Source organism: Euprymna scolopes, chromosome 24 (assembly GCF_053919585.1).
Source record: "Euprymna scolopes isolate OS-2025 chromosome 24, ASM5391958v1, whole genome shotgun sequence".
NCBI lineage: Eukaryota > Metazoa > Mollusca > Cephalopoda > Sepiida > Sepiolidae > Euprymna > Euprymna scolopes.
Genome location: NC_136505.1, coordinates 83,665,149 through 83,684,575, shown reverse-complemented (window position 1 = coordinate 83,684,575; position 19,427 = coordinate 83,665,149). Strand labels below are relative to the sequence as shown.

The following is a 19,427-nucleotide window of genomic DNA, read 5'->3' as shown; positions in this document are numbered from 1 at the left end:
TTGTTTACATTGGACTTGAAAACGGCAGTGTTATAGTCAAACGGTAAGTACCCCCATGGTACTGTGTTCCACAGATGGGCAGTTCTAGGAAATAAATTTTACTCATAATAGTTCTAGTTCCTAGAACACAGAGGGAGAAAAAAAGACTGTTGGACTTTGGTACCTGAAACTTGAAGGATAAGTCAGGCATCTTGGAACCGAGGGAGGAAAAGAGTTTAATGTTGAAGCTAAGTAAGTTTTTTTGAGAATGTTATGCAGAGGAGACGAGGATAGAATGAAATTCAATTATAGCTGGAAGTGCCGGCATCATCTGAAAATGACAGCAGAAATTCATAAAACGAAAAATGAGTGAAATAACGGCAAACAAAAAGTCAGAAAATAAAAAATACCTTGTCTTTATTTTCACATAACAATGAAATCATTGCGTCATCTTTTTTTTTTTTTTTTTTACAAGGCAACAGTGGTTTTTATTGATAAATGTTTTTAAATGTTTTTTCTCTTTTATACATTTCAGTTTTTATGTTTTAATTTTAGCTTTGAGAATCAAGCCAGGAGATATTGTTTTTTTAGATATGCCAATCGAAGAATATAAAATGATTTTTTGTGCTTTTTAAGAGTTTTTCTCATGGTCTGAAAGAAAATAATTTTGTTGTATATTTTCCATTTCCATTTCTTGCAGAGTTTTTTTTTTTTTTTTTTTCACGAATCAGAAATCAAGGAACCCCTTTCCTGGAGTTAACACTTGATCTCTATATACATAGACTTCCGAGTGTTCAATCAAGATTCTTCTCTCTCTCAAAAATCAGGTTAGTAATAAAGTGAATAACATTAATTTTCCAATTGACCAGTTAACTTATGTGATAGTATAGCTTTCTTGTCTCTCGGTTTTTCTGGATTCCAGGATAAGAATTCATCTATTCTGGTGGAGTATCCAATTAACTTGAGATGACATTATTTGAAGAAGGTGTATCATTCCTCGTATGAACTTGTGTGTAGCTATGTTAAACGATTCTTATTTGAACTTCCAATACAATGTCACTTTGACTATTTGGTTAGAATTCACTTGTCAGGTAAAGTATCCATCATGTCCGGTTGTGTTGACAAACCGTTGTACAGAGAGACCAAAGACGCTCAATGATCATGTCTTGTAGGTGATTAAGTGTGCATGTGCAAATAATATTTACATTTGTTGCAACTAAAAGATTCTCTTCTCAGCAAGAGTAGAATTTAATATAATCGGTAAAGAAAACAGTTTCTATTTACAGGTTTTAGACCGATTTAATCCTCTTCAGTGCTGGTCCATCATAAAAGGCATCTAAAAAAAGGCTAGAGAGGGCAACGGCCAAAATGTTTTGCAAAGAAGAATTAAGACGGGAACAAAAGTTCATAACATATACGATATATCATAAATATAAACGTTAATGATATACCATAAACATTAATGATATATCATAAATATAAACGTTAATGATATACCATAAACATTAATGATATATCATAAATATAAACGTTAATGATATACCATAAACATTAATGATATATCATAAATATAAACGTTAATGATATACCATAAACATTAATGATATATCATAAATATAAACGTTAATGATATACCATAAACATTAATGATATATCATAAATATAAACGTTAATGATATACCATAAACATTAATGATATATCATAAATATAAACGTTAATGATATACCATAAACACTAATGATATATCATAAATATAAACGTTAATGATATACCATAAACACTAATGGTATATCATAAATATAAACGTTAATGATTTATCATGTCAGAAATATTTATTGATGAAGATTGATAACTCCACTTGGTTGTTATGTTTACATTTTGGCTATGTAACCTTTGACCTTCATTAGGTTTTGAACTTGGAAATCTTAGTTGAACTCTGACACCTGTACAGAATTTAGAACCAAAACTTTCAGACCGTTCTCATTCTTGTAGTCATTCTGAGAGTGAATTTATGTTGTTTTTATTTTTATTGAACCTTTAATCTCCAGAAGAATGTCTTTTAGCGCTGATTATTAATGCCATAATTGTAAACAATGTTGGTTATGTGGGAAAATTCTGGTATAAATCTTTGAAAAGCCTTGTCTAAATGTACAATATTACTATTTATAGGACAGAATGATTGCGTGTAACCAGCCCATTTAGTCTAATAGTAAGAGTGTTCACTAATGAGCTATGAGACTGGAGTTCAGTCTTCAGTCAAGAAGAACCAAAGTTTTTTTTTACAAGTGGTACTTGATGCCCCTCCTTGGTAAAAACTCTCAGCAATATAAAAGGAAGATCAAGTGAAGTAATATTGGGAATGGAGTGGTGCCCTTCCCTACACCTTGGTGTACCAGCTAATAAAAAGGGAGCCTTCAGGTCGCCCTAGACTATAGTTGGTTAGCTTATATGTATATTCTTTATTACTGTTATTCATATTGCAAGTTTCTTTCTGGTGTTCTAAGTTATCGGCTCTCATACTGTATTCATTTTTATACTAGGTTGATTAAAGACAAATTAAATAAAGGGTTCAACTTCACAGCTCTTCCTAAGTTCAGCTAGAAAGTGGAAAGTTTACATAGGAAGAAGGTCGGAAGGTTATATTTAACAACCAAGATGCAAATAACCATCGCAATAATCGTTATACGAATGCTAAACTATTTCGGTTGAGTAAGCAGAAAAATCTGTAAAATATTGACAGGTTGCCAGCATCAGACTAAAGATGGAGATATAACTTTGAGGGGGCAGAGATTAGAATACTAGGGTAAAGATGCACATGCATACACAGAATGGAAATCACATTCCATTTGTCTGTGAAAAAAAAGAATTACATGTTTTTTATCAAATGATCATGTGTTAGATTTCTACAGGAAAAATATTTTAACATTATATACATACAATATCACTATATGGATTCATAAGGCATTGATGCACACACACACACACACGTGATTGTGTGTGTGTGTGTGTGTGTGTGTGTGTGTGTGTGTGTGTGTGTGTGTGTGTGTGTGTGTGTGCGCTCTCAAATTTACATAGGCAGTTTCATATTTAGTGCATTTCATCTGGTTAGGATAATCTAGGATTGAATAAAACAAATTAAACTATGGAGGAAGATTATTCCTTCATGATCACGCAATATATTAATGACAATGATGATGATGATGGCACTCTAGCATAATATCTGTCCAAAATAAACTCTTTATTTCCTCATGGCCACCTCAGTAAATTTTCTTTGGTTCATTTGTGGAATAGCCATTGTCGTATCGATTTTGAAGGATGGGAAAAGAAATGTACGGCCAAATACCACCAAACATCTGAAAGGAGACAAAAAAATAAGCAAATAAAGAAACAGTAAGAATATATTAACATATTATATATTGAACACACAACACACGCACACATACATATATAGGTTTTTAGAAAACTGAAAATAATTTCATACAAGGATTTTTTTATTGATTCAAAGTCAATTTACTTTTAGAATTTATATTTAAAGAAATAAATTCAAGTTTAAAATTTCTTTTTTTTTTCCTTATAAGAAAGTTTGAAACAATTAGAAAATAAACTTCATCAGTAAATAAAAATGTCCCAGTTGTTATATACGTCTTCTTAAACCATGTTCTCATTGCGAACACAGGTTCTTGATCACTTATGGACAGAACACTTGGATGCTCACGCTAGGTTTATTCGAAAAGAGACAATTACATTAAACATTAGAGTGACAGATCACTTGTGTATACATGAAAGTGAGCAAAATCCAGACAGCTAAACAGATCACTTGTCTTGTCATACCTGGCTACATTGTATACAACTGCTTTCATTCTCACGGAGGCTACTTAGAAAACAGCAACGTTTTGCATTTGTTGGTTTAAAATGTCAGCCAAAAATTCATATAACACCCTCTGAAAGTCACATGGTTTCATCAATTCCCACTTTAAGATCACCTCCGATTTTTAAGGTCAAACCCTTCTTTCCAAGCAGTCCTTTCTCTAACAAAGTAAAACAAAGGCATCTGTCGGTAAACGGAAGTGAAAATAAGTAAATGTTTTTGCATTTGGTAACAGTTATTCGCTGTCCATTTTTTTCTCATCCTTTTTTTTTCTTGTTAAATATACTGTACAGTTAGCAAATATTTGAGAGTTTGTTTTACCTTTATTTTGGGGTTTCTTTTCAAATATAAATATCTTGTGTGGATACTGAAAAATAAAAAATAAATTAAATAAACAAGAAATTAAAATGTTTGCAATTAATTAGATTCGCTTTAAATCCATAAGGACCTATGGTGTAACGGATAAATTACTAGACAAAATGAAACTTTTAAAGACACTCTTTTCGAGGCTGAAGGTAAAAAAAAAGTGCAGGTGATATGAAAAATACAATAGTAAATCAACTGAAGGAGCGACAGCATGCTATCTCAATGGATTAAATAAAGAGTTCTATTTGAAATTTAATTCAGATTCCTAAGTTTAATAGAAATATTCCAGAGTTCAACAAGATACACCTGAAGAAAGTCAATGGTTACATCAGCCGAAACGTTGTGCAAAGAACACTTAAGGTAAGAATAGCAGTCTGAATAATGCAAATAATCCAATGTTGACGTTATAAAGTATTTTTTTTTCATTTTGGTGTGATAAGAAACATTCTATTTGGGATTAGCTGGGATACAATTTGCACCTTAGTTTTCAATTTGACAAGGTTTCGGTCGATGTAACCTTCGACCTTCATTAGCTGCAATTTTTTGAATTTGAAGATTTTCAAAGTTTACAAAAGAAGTTGAAGTTTACATCATCTGAAACGATGAAAAATAAAAACCAAAACGAAAACAGTAGACAAAATAATCCAAATTTTCAAACCTCATCTAAAAAAATTACATAAGAAGAATCATGTTCAGTTAAAAAAATGAATAATTGCTGAACCACTCATGATGCTTTGAGTTATTATTTGTTATATATACTGTCAATCGCTTTATTGCAAATTAGTAAAATATCTATATTTTACTAAATATACGTCACAAAAAAAGGAAAATTGTACCTTCAAAGGGTTGCTTTAAGGTTAGTTATTTCCCAAAATTTTATTTAAATTCATGCGATATTCACGAAGTTATGGCATTTTATTTTTTATCAAGGAAATTTTACTGTCCATTGCTTTATTGCAGATTTCTTAAAATGCCAAAAACTCAGGCGATTAAAGGTTATCGAAAAGCAAAAGATAGTTGCTAGACTCGTAGAAGGATTGTCCATCGAAGATTTAGCCACAAAGCTGGAAAAGGATCCAAGAACCTTGGCCTCATTCTTGAACAACCTGAACACCAAATCCAGAAAAATAATCTCTAGGAATGTAACTTGTTAAAACTGAATTTCACCAACTACTTTATTCACTGTACCATGCGTCTTTGTGGACAATTCTAGTATGAATTTTAGGAACCTTAAATGAGTTAATGCTAGAATTGTTTGCAAGGACTCATGGCACAGTGGATAAAGTACTTTATGAAATTCATTTGTAAAAAAATTAATTCTTGGAGATTGAAGGTTCAATCCTCACTGCAGACAACCCAAAATTACAATTGCAGTTTACTAACAGAATGGGAGCATGCTACCCCGATGGAAAATCTGTGCAAATTCCTGAGTACAACAAGATACAGTTGTTTGAAGAATCCAAATAATACAGATTTCAATATACCTATATTTTAATGGATGAAAAAATATATTTATTTTAATGGATGAAAAAATATATTTATTTTAATGGATGAAAAAATATATTTATTTTAATGGATGAAAAAATATATTTATTTTAATGGATGAAAAAATATATTTATTTTAATGGATGAAAAAAATGTATTTAAATCAAAAGTTTAAAAAATCAGTGCAACAGGTTTCCACTTCTATTGTATGAAGATTAGTGTGTGTGTGTGTGTGTGTGTTTTAAATTATTTTCTATCTGGTTCTAATCAGTTATTAATTTGGCAATTAATTTGACAGATTTTAATAAAAATAATAATTGAAATGTGTTACTTACCAAGACAGAATCGCAAGATAGGTTCCTATTCCAGCAAGCAAATGCCACCAAGCATGAAGTTGACTGACTGGCCCTAAAGAGCCGAGCTCTCGACGCACTTTTCTAAAAATAAAAACAAATTAAAAACAGTAAACGTCTGAAAAATGAACTAAATTAAAAAACTTGAGTTAAACGAGCTTTTAAAATCAACACTGAATTTTTTTAATGAATTAAAATATTTTTTTACAAACTGCTTAGAGAAAATTTTTATTCTTTAGAGCAAATTTTGTTAGGCTTAAGTTATCTCCCTTGAACAATCTTCAGAACTGAACATCATTCATTTTAAGAGATGCCTTTCATACACTTGAAAAAGTTTATCATGCTGAAATGATAAGTCGGTTGGGAAATTTTAAACATGTTCAAACATTGTTTTTTTGACTTCTGTAGCAGTTACATAAGTAACATCTATTTTCTTTTGCACTTGCATGCAATCACTTGCAGAGTGATTAGTATGCGATTTGATGAGATATCACAGATGCTCAGACACGTACACATTAGCTGATGTGAATGCTTTGTACATGCACAGCTTATTTACATTTATGCACAATGCTGTTTTGTGCCTTTTACAAACACTTTGAGTATCGTGTTGACAAAACATCATTTTGCTCGTCAGATAAGAGCTCCTTTTGAGATTTTCAAAACATATCTCATCATCTTCAGCAATGGCTTAAGTTGATAAAAATATTTGATGAAGTTGAAAAAAATATTTGATGAAGTTGAAAAAAAATATTTGATGGTTGAAAAAAAATATTTCATGAAGTTGAAAAAAAATATTTGATGGTTGAAAAAAAATATTTCATGAAGTTGAAAAAAAATATTTCATGAAGTTGAAAAAAATATTTCATGAAGTTGAAAAAAAAATATTTGATAAAGTTGAAAAAAAATATTTCATGAAGTTGAAAAAAGTATTTGATGAAGTTGAAAAAGTCAAGAATTTTTGGATTCAAAGACAAAGAATACATTGACTGAATTCGAAAAATCATTGTAGATTATTGACATCGATGATCTTTATTTTCTATTGGATTTGAATAAACTGAATATTCGTTCATTAAAATTGGAATGCCTATAATAAATAAGATAACATGCTGACATATTTACGTGTGTGTGTATATATTTTCAGAAGTAAACAATAGTATGTTATGAGACTGTGGCTATGGCTGCCATGATACTTAATTGTAACTATACATAATGCCTGGAAGTCCATCTACATCCAAAATAAGGTAGATTAACATCACACCATAACAGGCTCCTTTTTAGCGTTTCTTCATATGGAGTCACTCCCATTTGGGGGGGGGGGGGTATTTTAATAAAGGCTATAATTTACAGTTTCTTTTTACTTTGATTGCCGGATTGTGTGCGTGTGTGTGCACATTATATATATATATATATATATATATACACACATACACAGGCTGTTTTGCTGTATTACAGCTCTTCCGTGCAGTTAGATAAGCAGGTGCCTCAAGCTAAGATTGGAACTCGACTGTTAAGCTAATAATCTATTATCTAGCATCTGCTGAATATAAGCAAAATCTCAATGTAAACTTAATGTAAACTTTGTCAAATGCCTGAAAGCTTGAATTACTTTTAGCTAGTGAGTAATACATCAAATTTTCTCTAGCATTTTTTTATCCAATTTTTCCCACTGTATTCATAGTCTCTGGAAGAGTCCACTTACATCCAAAATAAGATAGATCAACATCACACCATAACAAAGATATATTATTATCATTGCATGTATCTGTAAAAAAATGTATTTATCTATTTTCAGTATTTACTTCAACAGTGCTCGATATGCAAGTAGAGCCACGTAGTAAGGTTTGAAAATATATATGGTAATTAAGCTACACAGAAAGTTCTAGTGACAAAAATGTATTTAAGAAATCAAGCAACATCTACAACACAGCTCTAAAAATAGTAACAAATTCCTTACACAAAATCTTTCATAAAAACCATCTAAAACTGTCCAAAAGTTGCTGTGAAAACTTAGAGATGAAAATTAAAGCACATAATAATAATGATATATTACATTAGAGCAATAAAAAAGAAAATAACAAAATTAGTAAAAGACCAGCATAACAACAAAAACAAGTCTCGCATGCGTGGTCCCCTTCTGGTGCTGCATGTGAGATGACGCCATAAAAAAATAGCGAAGAAATGATGAATGTGAGAAGTGTGAAGGGCCAACGTTGCCTTCAAATTTTTGCCAAGTTTCAGAGAAATCTAATGGGTGGGGCAAAAGTTATGGAGTAAAAAGTGTCATTTTTGCAATTTGGGGCATTTGTGACCCCTTTCAAGCTCCTGGGAATGTGGAATCCCAGTGAAAATCGATAAACAGTGCAGTTTCATGCCTTAAGACATGTATATTTGAATTCAGCATTATGGAAAACCACTATATCAAGTTTTTGAGTAATACGAAAAAAGAGCTCCAAAAAGGCATGTTTTTAGCCCTAAAAGTCTCAGAGGGATGCGAACCAGAATTTTGCCAGGGTCACCCATACTGAATTTATATTAAGAACAATGGCCGCCACATTTTGGCTAAGTTTCAGGAAAATCTCATGGATGGATCAAACGCTATGGGGCAAAAAGTGTCATTTTTGGCCATTTGGAGGCATTTTTGACCTCTTTTGAGCTCCTGGATATGCTGAATCTCAGTGCAAATGGAAAATGGTGCAGTTTCAGGCCTTAACATTGAGTTATATTTGAGTTATATTTGAGTTGACCACCGTGAAAAAATACTATATAGTAAGACATATCAAGTTTTTGTTGAGAAATATGAAAAAGAAGCCACAAAAAGGGGTGTTTTTAGCACTATAAGTTTCCGCGGACACAAACCAGAATTTTGCCAGAGTCACCCATACTGGATTTATAGTAAGAACAATGGGTTTCATATTTTGGCCAAGTTTCAGAAAAATCTAGTTATAGGGCAAAATGTGTAATTTCTGACCTTTTGGGGGCATTTTTTACCTCTTTTGAGCCCCTGGGGATGCAACAGGAATTTTCACAAAAATAATGTTTTACTGTGCAAATCTATTTAATGAAATACAATTTGTGGCAAAATTTCAGGAAAAACTAATGGACGGTTATCTGGCTATAGTCCGGACTAACAGACACATAGAAGCACGGATGCCACTGAAAACATAGGTCTCTCTCTGATAAATCGGGGGACCAAAATAACACAAAGAACAAAAATATGATTAATATAAATAGTAATGATGCAAATCGTGATAGAAATAAAAACACAAGCAATAGACAATAAAAAAATTGTATGCAGGCTCACTGTGCACAACAAAATAAATGCCTTACCAAAAGTATCGTCTACTAGGCCATAATATTTTCCAAAGAAAACCCGAATAACCAAAAATATGTAGGAATTACCTCTCTGGATTTTAAAGTTGATATTATGACCAAAAACAGCCTTAGCAAACTACTACTGAGAGCTCAAGGAAAGTGAACGATCACCAATAGTAGAGTGAAAAATAGTACAGCAGGCCAGCATATGTAGAAACTTAGATGACTCACGTAGACTATGTTTGCATGAGAAATTAATTATCCTAAACTTTAAAGAATCCCAAAATCTATTAAGCTGAAGGAGTGAAATAGCAAATGTATGTATACACAAAATAAACTTTACCTTAGAACAGCACACACAAAAACGTTAATAAATAATAACAATTGTAACAAAAATGAATATCATAATTCTACTAATAATAAATAAATACACTAGTATAAAAATCAAATGTAAGTGAAAAACTTCCCAACAAAAAAAAAAGAAAACGGATCCCCACAAAAAAAATAAAAAATGGGAGAATTAGAGGCCACATGTACCCTTGCCTGATAAACGAGCACCCATTGGCTATGATAAATGGATGTGTGAATAACAAAGAATCTGATTGGTTGACTAGAAAACCCAGGAACACAAGAACATAAAATACAAATTAACATTGATTCCATGCAATAGCCGGACGAATCCTTACAGAGATGAAACATGGGAAATTCTGTGTCATATATTTTTTCAAACTTTATGACTATATATATGTGTGTGTGTGTGTGTGTGTGTGTGTGTGTGTGTGCGCGTGTGCGTGTGTGTGTGTGTGTAAATGTAAGGATTAAAGTTAAATTCTTCAGATTAAAATATATATAAAAATATATTCCGATTAAGAATTTATTGTTTGAGGCAAGGAATATATGGAAAGAATTATATTTATTTCCTTAATCCATGGATTTTCAATAATAGCCTATACCATCAGAGGAAATGAAATGCAGTTAGCAAAATAATTAGTTATTCACAAGCATATAAAACAAACAATAAATTCTTAATCTGAATATATTTTTTATATTTATTTTAATCTGAAGAATTTAACTTTAATCCTTACATTTATATTTTGCTAAATTTTTTTTTTACATTTTGGGCTGGGATCATCTTGAAAATATTATCTCACTATAATATTTAATAAGGCAATAATTCATTTGATCATCAAATCTATGATTTAACTCATCTATATATATATATATATATATATATATATATATATTATACAAACAATGTTTCTTAACCTCTTCACCACTATTTGTCAATTTTGGTTGAAAGGTTTCTACCTAAGACAAAGTAGAAGGACAACAAAAGAAAAGCTTACCGAATTTGTGGGCAGAAATTGTTATCAATATTCCAGAGAATAAATCCAATAAAGTATGTTAATATTCCAGACATAACTAATGTTAAGTTGTGTTCACATCGTCTGCAAAAAAAGATGAGACAATTTTTTTTATTTTTAATATAAAAAATTAAAACAAATTCATCAACATCCGTTTTTACATGCTGCCACATGTTAAATGACTGAAAGAAACCAACCTATTTCTGGATTAATCTTTATTTATCCCTCTTTCTCTCAAGTTAATTTTTTGCACTTGATCCCATCTTTTCTTTGACCTTCATCTGTAAACTGAACCTACTAACTCAACTGTTCTACATCCACTAACCTGAGAACTCTCATCTCTTTTTCAATGTGACCATACCATTAAAGTCTCCTGTTCTCCACACATCCTCTTTCTCACAAGTTCATTCTTATCACTTTCTCCTGTGGTTTTCTTTGACCTCCTCTGTGATCTGAATCTGCTACCTCAACTGTTCTACATCTACTAACCCAAGAACTCTCAACCATTCTTTCAATGTGGTCATACCATAACTTGCAGCATCTCATAGCAATACTACACTTTGGAGAATCCAAACAGCGATATAGGAATTTTAAGTCATTCAGATTTTCCCATGATATTTTGATTAACAAGTATGTTAAGGAGCAGTCTCCCTCACTACGACTGGCATGTGAAAGTTGTGTTTAATGTGTTAGCTACTACAAAAGGAATTTGAATCCAGAGGTTCATTATATCTTAAATTTACAAAGGCAATCCCTCCTCTGTAAATTGGGTGGTTATGCTTTTTTCCCCTCTCTTAAGTGAAGCAAAATAAACAAAAAGTGAATTCATCTTAACGACAAATTGAAGATGTCTTACCTAATTACTCGGAATGAAACAATCACAAGACAAATCACGAGTACACCGTAGGCAAACTGAAATGAGAGACAAAAAATAATAATCACCAAAAAGAAAAGGTTTTACATCAGAAAATGCATCAAAAACAAAATAATAAATTAAAAAAAATATGAATTCATTTAATTTTTTGTTTAATATTTATACAACAATCATTTTGTAGAGCAGAACACACTCTTTGAGATATGTTAGTGTTGTTTCCAAAAACAGTTTTGAGAATTGATTCAAAACATATACTGAGTATGAAACATCATTGCAGAAAGATTATGGTAACTTGGTAGAGTTTTTATACCTTTATTTTTTTATAGGGTGACTACAGTAATTTCACTAATAGCAGAATTCCATTCTCCATACAGTTGAAACAAAACGAATTTGCGAGTCTTGCTTTAATTATAGCCCTTACTTGGTAGAGTGATCTCCCTTCTCTGCCAATCTTCAGTCATTTTGAACCAGTTTTTATCACCGTTTTTATGAGGATATAAATGTGACATAGGATTGTATTTTTATGCTGAAATAGATTCCATCATTTGAAAACTCGTTATTCCTTCATTTGAAACATTTGTTAACTTGTATTTGAGATTTGCCATCATTATCTGGTAGTTATCTGGTATCTCATGTGAGGGAAGTTCAGCCCTTACAAGAAAAGCAACCAAAAAGAAAAAAAATGTGGACCTGAACCTACAGGAAAAAGGAAAAAAAAAAAAGGGAAAGAAAATACTAGTAACCATCCGCAGTCAGAATTTGATGGTGACAGAAATGAAAACCGGTGACAATGGAAACAACAAGAGGAGGATGACAATCCTAAAAAATGAGAAACTTTTTGTTCAAACCTGGTAGAGTTTCTTTAGAAATGCACGTATGTAGAACATAGTACTGTGGGGCTGCTTCCCAACTGATTACAACATGGTCATTTTTAAGTCCAATGTAAAGTTATTGTTGAGCTGTCTTCTTAAATAATCAAATTCTATCCAAATTTTCACCATCATCAATTATCACTCTAATGTTTAACTCATACTCTAGTGACCTCTAGGCATTGGTTAACTTACTAATAAAAAAATGTTTGGAAACAATTTGTGTGGTTTCATAACTTGTAATTATAGTGTTCAAAGGAAGCGAGGCACACACAGGTCAAAGAGGTAGAATTTCTCCATTTTTATAAATATTGAAATTAAATAAAAAAAAAATATCGGCTCAAAATTTTCCATTCATTCAAAAATTTGATGTGCATCACATTCTTTTGTTCTGCATGTATATGTAGTCTGTTTTTTTTTTTCATGCTTAAATAGCAATAAAAAATTATTGAAGAATTTGAAGCCAAGGTTACAGTCAACTAAAGTCACTAGAAACTTTTTGGAAGTGATGAACACTCGGAATAATTTTTTTAGAAAGGCATTGCACAATGAAAAAATGTAAACAATATTCATATTGTGAAGCAATTTATTAAAATAAAAAAAAAAGCAAATAATTGCAAATTATAAAAATAAACATAACAAATGAGGTTTAATGAGAAATAAATTTTTTATTTAAAGTTTTATAATAAATACAAGTTTACGATACAAGTTTGCTTTTTTTAACTAAAAAAGTAAAACTTTATTTAAACTTTTATAAAATGAGGTTTTTATAAAGCAAACAAAACAAATCCAATACAGAATATTCAGTTCAAAACCTCGTTTTATAAACTTATTTTTATTAAAACATTCAAATAAAGAGTTATTATTTTTAGTTTTATTAACTAGTTTCTTAAACTTGTATTTATTATAAAAGTGCAAATAAAAAGTTTTATGGCTTACAAAACTTCATTTATTAATTTTATAATTTACAATAATTTGCTCTTTCTTAAATTTCAATAAATGGCTTGATAATATAGTCTTACATTTTTCATTACGAAACACATTCCTAATAATTAAAAAAAAATAAGGAACTATTCTGAGTGTTCACCACTTCCAAAAACAACCTTGCAGAAAACTTCCAGTCACTAACCGAAACCAATTGTTTGAAGTCGTTATGGAAACATGTGACACACGCGGAAAATCCTTGGGTATAATCTCTATTCATAAAAACTCAGATCTCATTTTTGTTTTAATAAAAGTTGGGAATTTTTATCTCACATTTAAGTGTTTTTTTTTGTTGTTTTTTTTTACATAGGCATAACCACTTATCAAGGCCAAGAAGCCACTCGAGGATAAGGGTTAAAGAGTGCACAGTAGAAATTGGACAATATAGTAATCGTTAGTAATGGAAATTCAGTAAATTTGTTAACAAGTGGAATGGCTCATCAAGAACTTGTTTACGTTAGACTTGAAAACAACCATATTGTAGTCAGTTGGAAAGCAGGAAAATGGAAGACAATTCCACAGGCTTGCAGTTCTAAGAAAGAAGCTTTGTTCATGGAATCTACGTTTAGGTTTAGGCACAGATAACGAGTGGGGGGGAATTATTGATAGTGTTTTCAGCTAGACGAGTGTTTCTTGTGAAAGTTTGGCGTGGGGGGACCATAGACTGAAGCTCAGTCAAACACTTTCCATGAAAATAACGATACAGCAGAGACAAACTCGCAACATCTCTTCTGTGAGATAGAGGTTGCAGGGAAGAGAAAAGGATATCTCCTATGAGGCTACAAAGTCTATTTTGAACTCTATCAAGGCAGGACAAGTCCTTTCTAGCAACTCCTGCCCAGATGTGGCAACAGTATTCCATCCTTGGATGTAACTGGCTCTTATATAGATAGAGAATTGCATCAGCAGTGAGATATCTACTCAATCAATAGAAGGATCCCACCATTTTTCCAGCGGCCTTGGCAACAGATTTGATGTACCTGTTCGATTTAAGATCAGGAGTAAAGGTCAAGCCCAGAAGCTTGTCAAAACTTGAGGTCTCCTCAAGACGAGAGCCATTCATTTCAACTGATGCCAGATAGGGATAAGAACGTTGATGATGTAAAGAGAGAAGCTTGGTTTTAGATTGAAGACGTTTTTGATATTGCTTAGGTTTTCGAAGCATTTCTCATGCACAAAGTTGTCGAGATGCTTGAAAAAGGGTTAGTCGGTAGGTGAGAGGTTTGGAGAGTATAACGGGTGAGGCAGAGTTTCGTAACCTAATTCGTTCAACTTCTGCAGAATCGCTTTATCAATGTGCAGTCAAGCATTGTCATGGAGGAGAACTGGGTCTTTTCTGTTGACTAATGCTGGGTGTTGTTGTCGAAGTTTCTGATGCCTTTTATCCATTTGTTGACAGTACTTTTCTAGTGAAATAGTTTCGCCTGCATTCAAAAAAAAAAAAAAAAAAAAAAAAACTATAATGGATGGGACCAGTCGAAGCTATGGCCATCTTTTAGTGTAACTCTGGATTCAGGAAGTGTTGAAAAGCTTTGTTGGCATCTAACTACTGAGCTGAGCATCACCATTTGTAGTAAAAAACACACTTTTAATTGGAAGTCACAACCCAGTCGAGAAATGGGTCATTCTTGATGCGTAAAATAAGGGAAGATGATACTTCATAACGATGTTTCTTCTTTTTGTAGTCATTCAATTTATGAGGCACCTATTTATCAAGTTTTTTTGTCTTTCCAATCTCTCTCAAATGGTTAGAAATCATCATATACGTTACATCTAATTCAAAAGCAAGTTCTCAAACAGTTGTGCATGGATTGGCTTCGACTAAGGCTCTTAATTGATCATTGTCAACATCCGATGGTTGACCACTATGCTCAGCATCTTCAACACTCGTCACCACAAAATTTCTTAAACCACCCTTGTGCAGTTCATTTAGTAATAGTTCCTGGGCCAAAGTTTCATTCGTATCGTAGACTGTTTCCGTAGCTTTTCAGCCTAGCTTGGATTAAAATAAGAAAATTGTGCAAATTTGCTTTTTTTCCATCTTGTATTCAACGTTCTGAAAAGAAGACATAAGTGTTTTAAAACGATTATAATTTAAACGATTAGACAGAGCGAAAACTGCTCTTTAAAATGATATATAAAGTAAAGGTATTATAATGAAAACTTATTTAAAAATACATTTTAAATCCAAATGTAAAATTATACAAGACTTTCTTCAAACTAATATAATGATTTGAATTAAAATTTAAAATGCAAAAGACAGGAATGATTTTACTGTAAACACAAAATATTAATTAAGAATGTGCCCACGTCTTATCAAAGTGCCTATTTTAAAAATACATCATTTGAATTTCAAATTAAAAATTCCACAAAAACTTTCTTATGAACCTAGCAAAATAGTAGAGTAAACTAGGTTCCAAGCTTTGATTGTGGAACTAACCTAAAAGAATTGTCAAATTTTGAAATTACACTAATTTTTCTCTGCTTATCCTGGCATTGTTTCTAGTCATCTTGAACTTCTCTTTACGAAGCAATGATGGTTTGAGAGAGGTACAGTTAATGATTGTACAACTCTTACTTCACTTTAGACTTCCTGCTCAGGCACTCGTAGGGGAGATATCAATTGCTGCTCAAGACTAAAAGGCTTATACCAGATATCAAAATTACCTCCCTTTAAATTGCTATAGTTACTAACAATGTTATAAAACAATATAAATTTTTTAAATAATGCAATTTTTTTAAAGTATTTCTACTGAAAAATTGAAAATGTAAAAAAAATTAAATGTCTTGAGAGCTTTAAATACAAGCAACGTTTACAATTTTTTTTTTTTTTTCTACATTCACACTTTCAAAATGTTTTCTTTTTTTGCAAAGGTGGTATCTTAATTTTTACTACATGTATAATAAAACCTATTTAGTCCATAAAATGAAGGGATTAAGGTTAAGCAACTTAAAAAGGGAGTATTATACAGTGAAGCCAACACCGAAAACAAGAGTTAAAAAATCCAATAGAATAAATGTTAACATAGGCAATAAAAATTACTTTTTTAAATACCTGCCCCATGTTTGTGTGTTTTTAAAAGTAGTTTTAAATGCTCTTTACTTCATTGTGAATATTCATTTTTAGTTAAAAAGTAAAATAGAAAACTGTGTTTAACTTGCAGAATCGTCAATTTTTTTCTATGGAAAATCTAAATAAAAATTGACAGCATTCCTTTTCATGGACATTGTAATACACACCAAATCTTACCTTTGATGTGCTCTCTCGATTGTTCCTCATAATTCATCCTGGTTTACACAACCACTCCTCTCATATGCAAATTAATGGATTTAGTTTTTTAAACTACAGAAATCCGACACAGACACACAAGAATATTTATAAAAGTGTCAATTCATAATTTTTATTGACCACAATTTTTAAAAAGTCACTCCATGATTTTATTATCTGTAGTTACATATAATTCAGATTTTCAATTAAGTTGCTATTTATAAAATTATTAATCAAATAATTGCATATCTTCAGGAGAATTTAAACTTGTAGTCTAAATAAAGTATAGTAAATACAGTAAATGTTATTACAATGATTGTGTTTGAGTAAATTTGGGAGTATTCTTTTAGTTACTTTGGCCCACCAGTCTTTGCGACAAATGTATAGTTGTAAAAATCAGCATATGTGAAAAGACTAATTTCGTTTTATAATCAACAAAATAGAAACTAAAAACTTTCACAATAGAAGTATTTAAAACAAACCGGTTGGATAGTGACTCGAAAATATATTGCTTTTTTTCAGGAATGTCAACAAAAAACTCTCCAATCTAATAGGTTTCACATAGTCAATCAAGCTCCAATGGCTGTCCTATTAATGCAAAGTTGCATTTTTGTACTAGTTTTGCAAATACTTTAATGGAATGTGCTCCAACGAATTTACAGAACTGGTTCTTCCTCACAATGTAAATATCCCCAACTACACCAACAAACAACAAAATGCTATTACTTCCCTGGTGCCCAAGAGCTTTTTCCTTCTTCGAAATTCATTTCCTGTTTTCCTGATTGTATTAACATGCAGAAATTTTAAATTAATTGTAAAACATTATGTTGGTGTGTGATAAGAGAAAGCCTGTGTTTTTGATCTTGATCAAAATCAAAATCAGATCACAAGGAAATCAATTCATATACATTCAATGGATTGTTGACACAAAAGGCAGCAAAATTTTAATTATTTTTTGTAGTAAATATGCATCATATCCAGTTTTGATTACCTTACATATCAAAAATAGCAGTCAACTTACAAAGAAGAAAAATATTTTCTTTTTCAAAGCGTGAACCAAATTGTAAACAAAGCAAAGGGCACTATTTCTCATTCAACAAACTGAAAATATTTTCCCCATTTTATGTATAACTCATTAGACTACTGTTAATGTATGCTAATATGTGATAGCCAGCAAATTCAAGTTCAAAGACTGACTATTTAAATGGTGCAAGGTCTATGAAAACTGACTCAAGAAACTGAACTTTTTTTACCCTTGATTGACTGTGCGGTGATCTCAATTTGGATTACACTCTCATCAATGGGTCATGATACATCCCATGACCTATTATTCCTCCATCACAAAATGATCACAAGATACTATTTTACTGCCGATTTCGATTAAACCAGGGAAAGGACTCTTTCTCAATCAAGATTCCTTAACCTTGGAATAGATTTCCAAGAGAGATAAGTGCGCCATCAACACAGCAATTAAAGGCAAATTTAGACAAGTGCAAAGCTACTGTATCCTCTTCTTCATAAATTTCTACCACCCTCTCCCTACATGGAAACTGAATCCTGATTGTTTATTTTTTGACAAATAAATTTACTTAAATGAAATATGATCTAAAAATCTGTGAAAAAAGAACAAAGAAAAATGAAAGAGAAAGAAAGATAAAGAAACAGCAAGAGTGGATTGTATTTCTATCACAAATTTTTGATTTGTAATAAATAGAAAGCTTCATATCAAACTCACCTCATGAAAAATTGGATCTTTAACAAATAAATAAACCTGTGAAAATAGAAAAAAATATTAACACATTTAATGGCGTATTTTCTCAGATATTTATAAATGAAGTTGTTTATATGTTGGACATTCTTAATCAAAGTACTTGTAATATATATAAGTGGAGTTATTTTGTTTATTAATTCTGTTTATCATTTAAAAGATATATATATATTCCTGCCATTAGGTGTCACATCTGTGGCCGGGTTTCAGAGCTCCGATCAGACTCACATCATACCTTCGACACGGACACTAACCGACCTCCACGTCATCATTGAAATCGACAGACTGCCCAAGAAATAAATAAATAAGTATATATATATATATATATATATATATATATATATATATATAGCAATCCTACAGAGAAAAATGGTAAATCTGACTCACTGGGCTAGATATTATTTCCAGCTCCATTCTCAGTGAGCAAGTCTAATCGTAAATACTAAGGAATATAATATAATTTTATAAAACTTTAAAAAAATATAGTGGGAGGTAAAAAATATACTGAGTGCCCTCAAAACCTAGGCTGTTGTGAGAAGAGACGCATTCACTAATAAGCACTATATATATATATATGAATACTGTGAGTTCAAGCTTTATAATAAGCTAAGGAAGTTCATGTTCGTATCTATGTTATAACTTTAAAATAAATGAGGAGGTGATTGGTTATTAATTTGATGTTACCAAGGTAAAAAAAAAAAAAAAATTTGAATCCATCCATTTTTAAAATAAATTGTTCCAAAAATCAAAATCAAGAATTTAATAACTACAATTTTAAATAAATACACTTCAAAAGTCGGCATTCATTTTATTAAATTTAAGAATATTTTTACAGAAAAGCCAGTGAACAATTGTTTTAAAAGATTTAAATTGCTACAATTTTTAAAAAATAAAGAAAGAGGCATATTTAGTTTATTTACTTAAAGATTATTAAAT

The 19,427-nt window shown here is 31.2% G+C and overlaps 1 protein-coding gene across 3 annotated transcripts in view; it reads right to left on the bottom strand.

The window, feature by feature from the left end:
- Positions 1-371: 371 nt before the first annotated feature.
- The window catches only part of LOC145246813 (alkaline ceramidase 3-like), a 213,659-nt gene continuing 194,603 nt past the window's right edge, over positions 372-19,427 (bottom strand). For all 3 annotated transcript variants that reach the window (XM_080108634.1, XM_080108632.1, XM_080108633.1), the window contains 6 exons: positions 18,459-18,494; positions 11,585-11,640; positions 10,711-10,812; positions 6,035-6,136; positions 4,170-4,215; positions 372-3,333 (listed from right to left, as the gene is read on the bottom strand). In XM_080108634.1, coding sequence (XP_079964760.1) covers positions 3,238-3,333; positions 4,170-4,215; positions 6,035-6,136; positions 10,711-10,812; positions 11,585-11,640; positions 18,459-18,494 — 438 coding nt within the window. In that variant the 3' untranslated portion in view covers positions 372-3,237. The remainder of the gene's footprint in view (positions 3,334-4,169; positions 4,216-6,034; positions 6,137-10,710; positions 10,813-11,584; positions 11,641-18,458; positions 18,495-19,427) is intronic.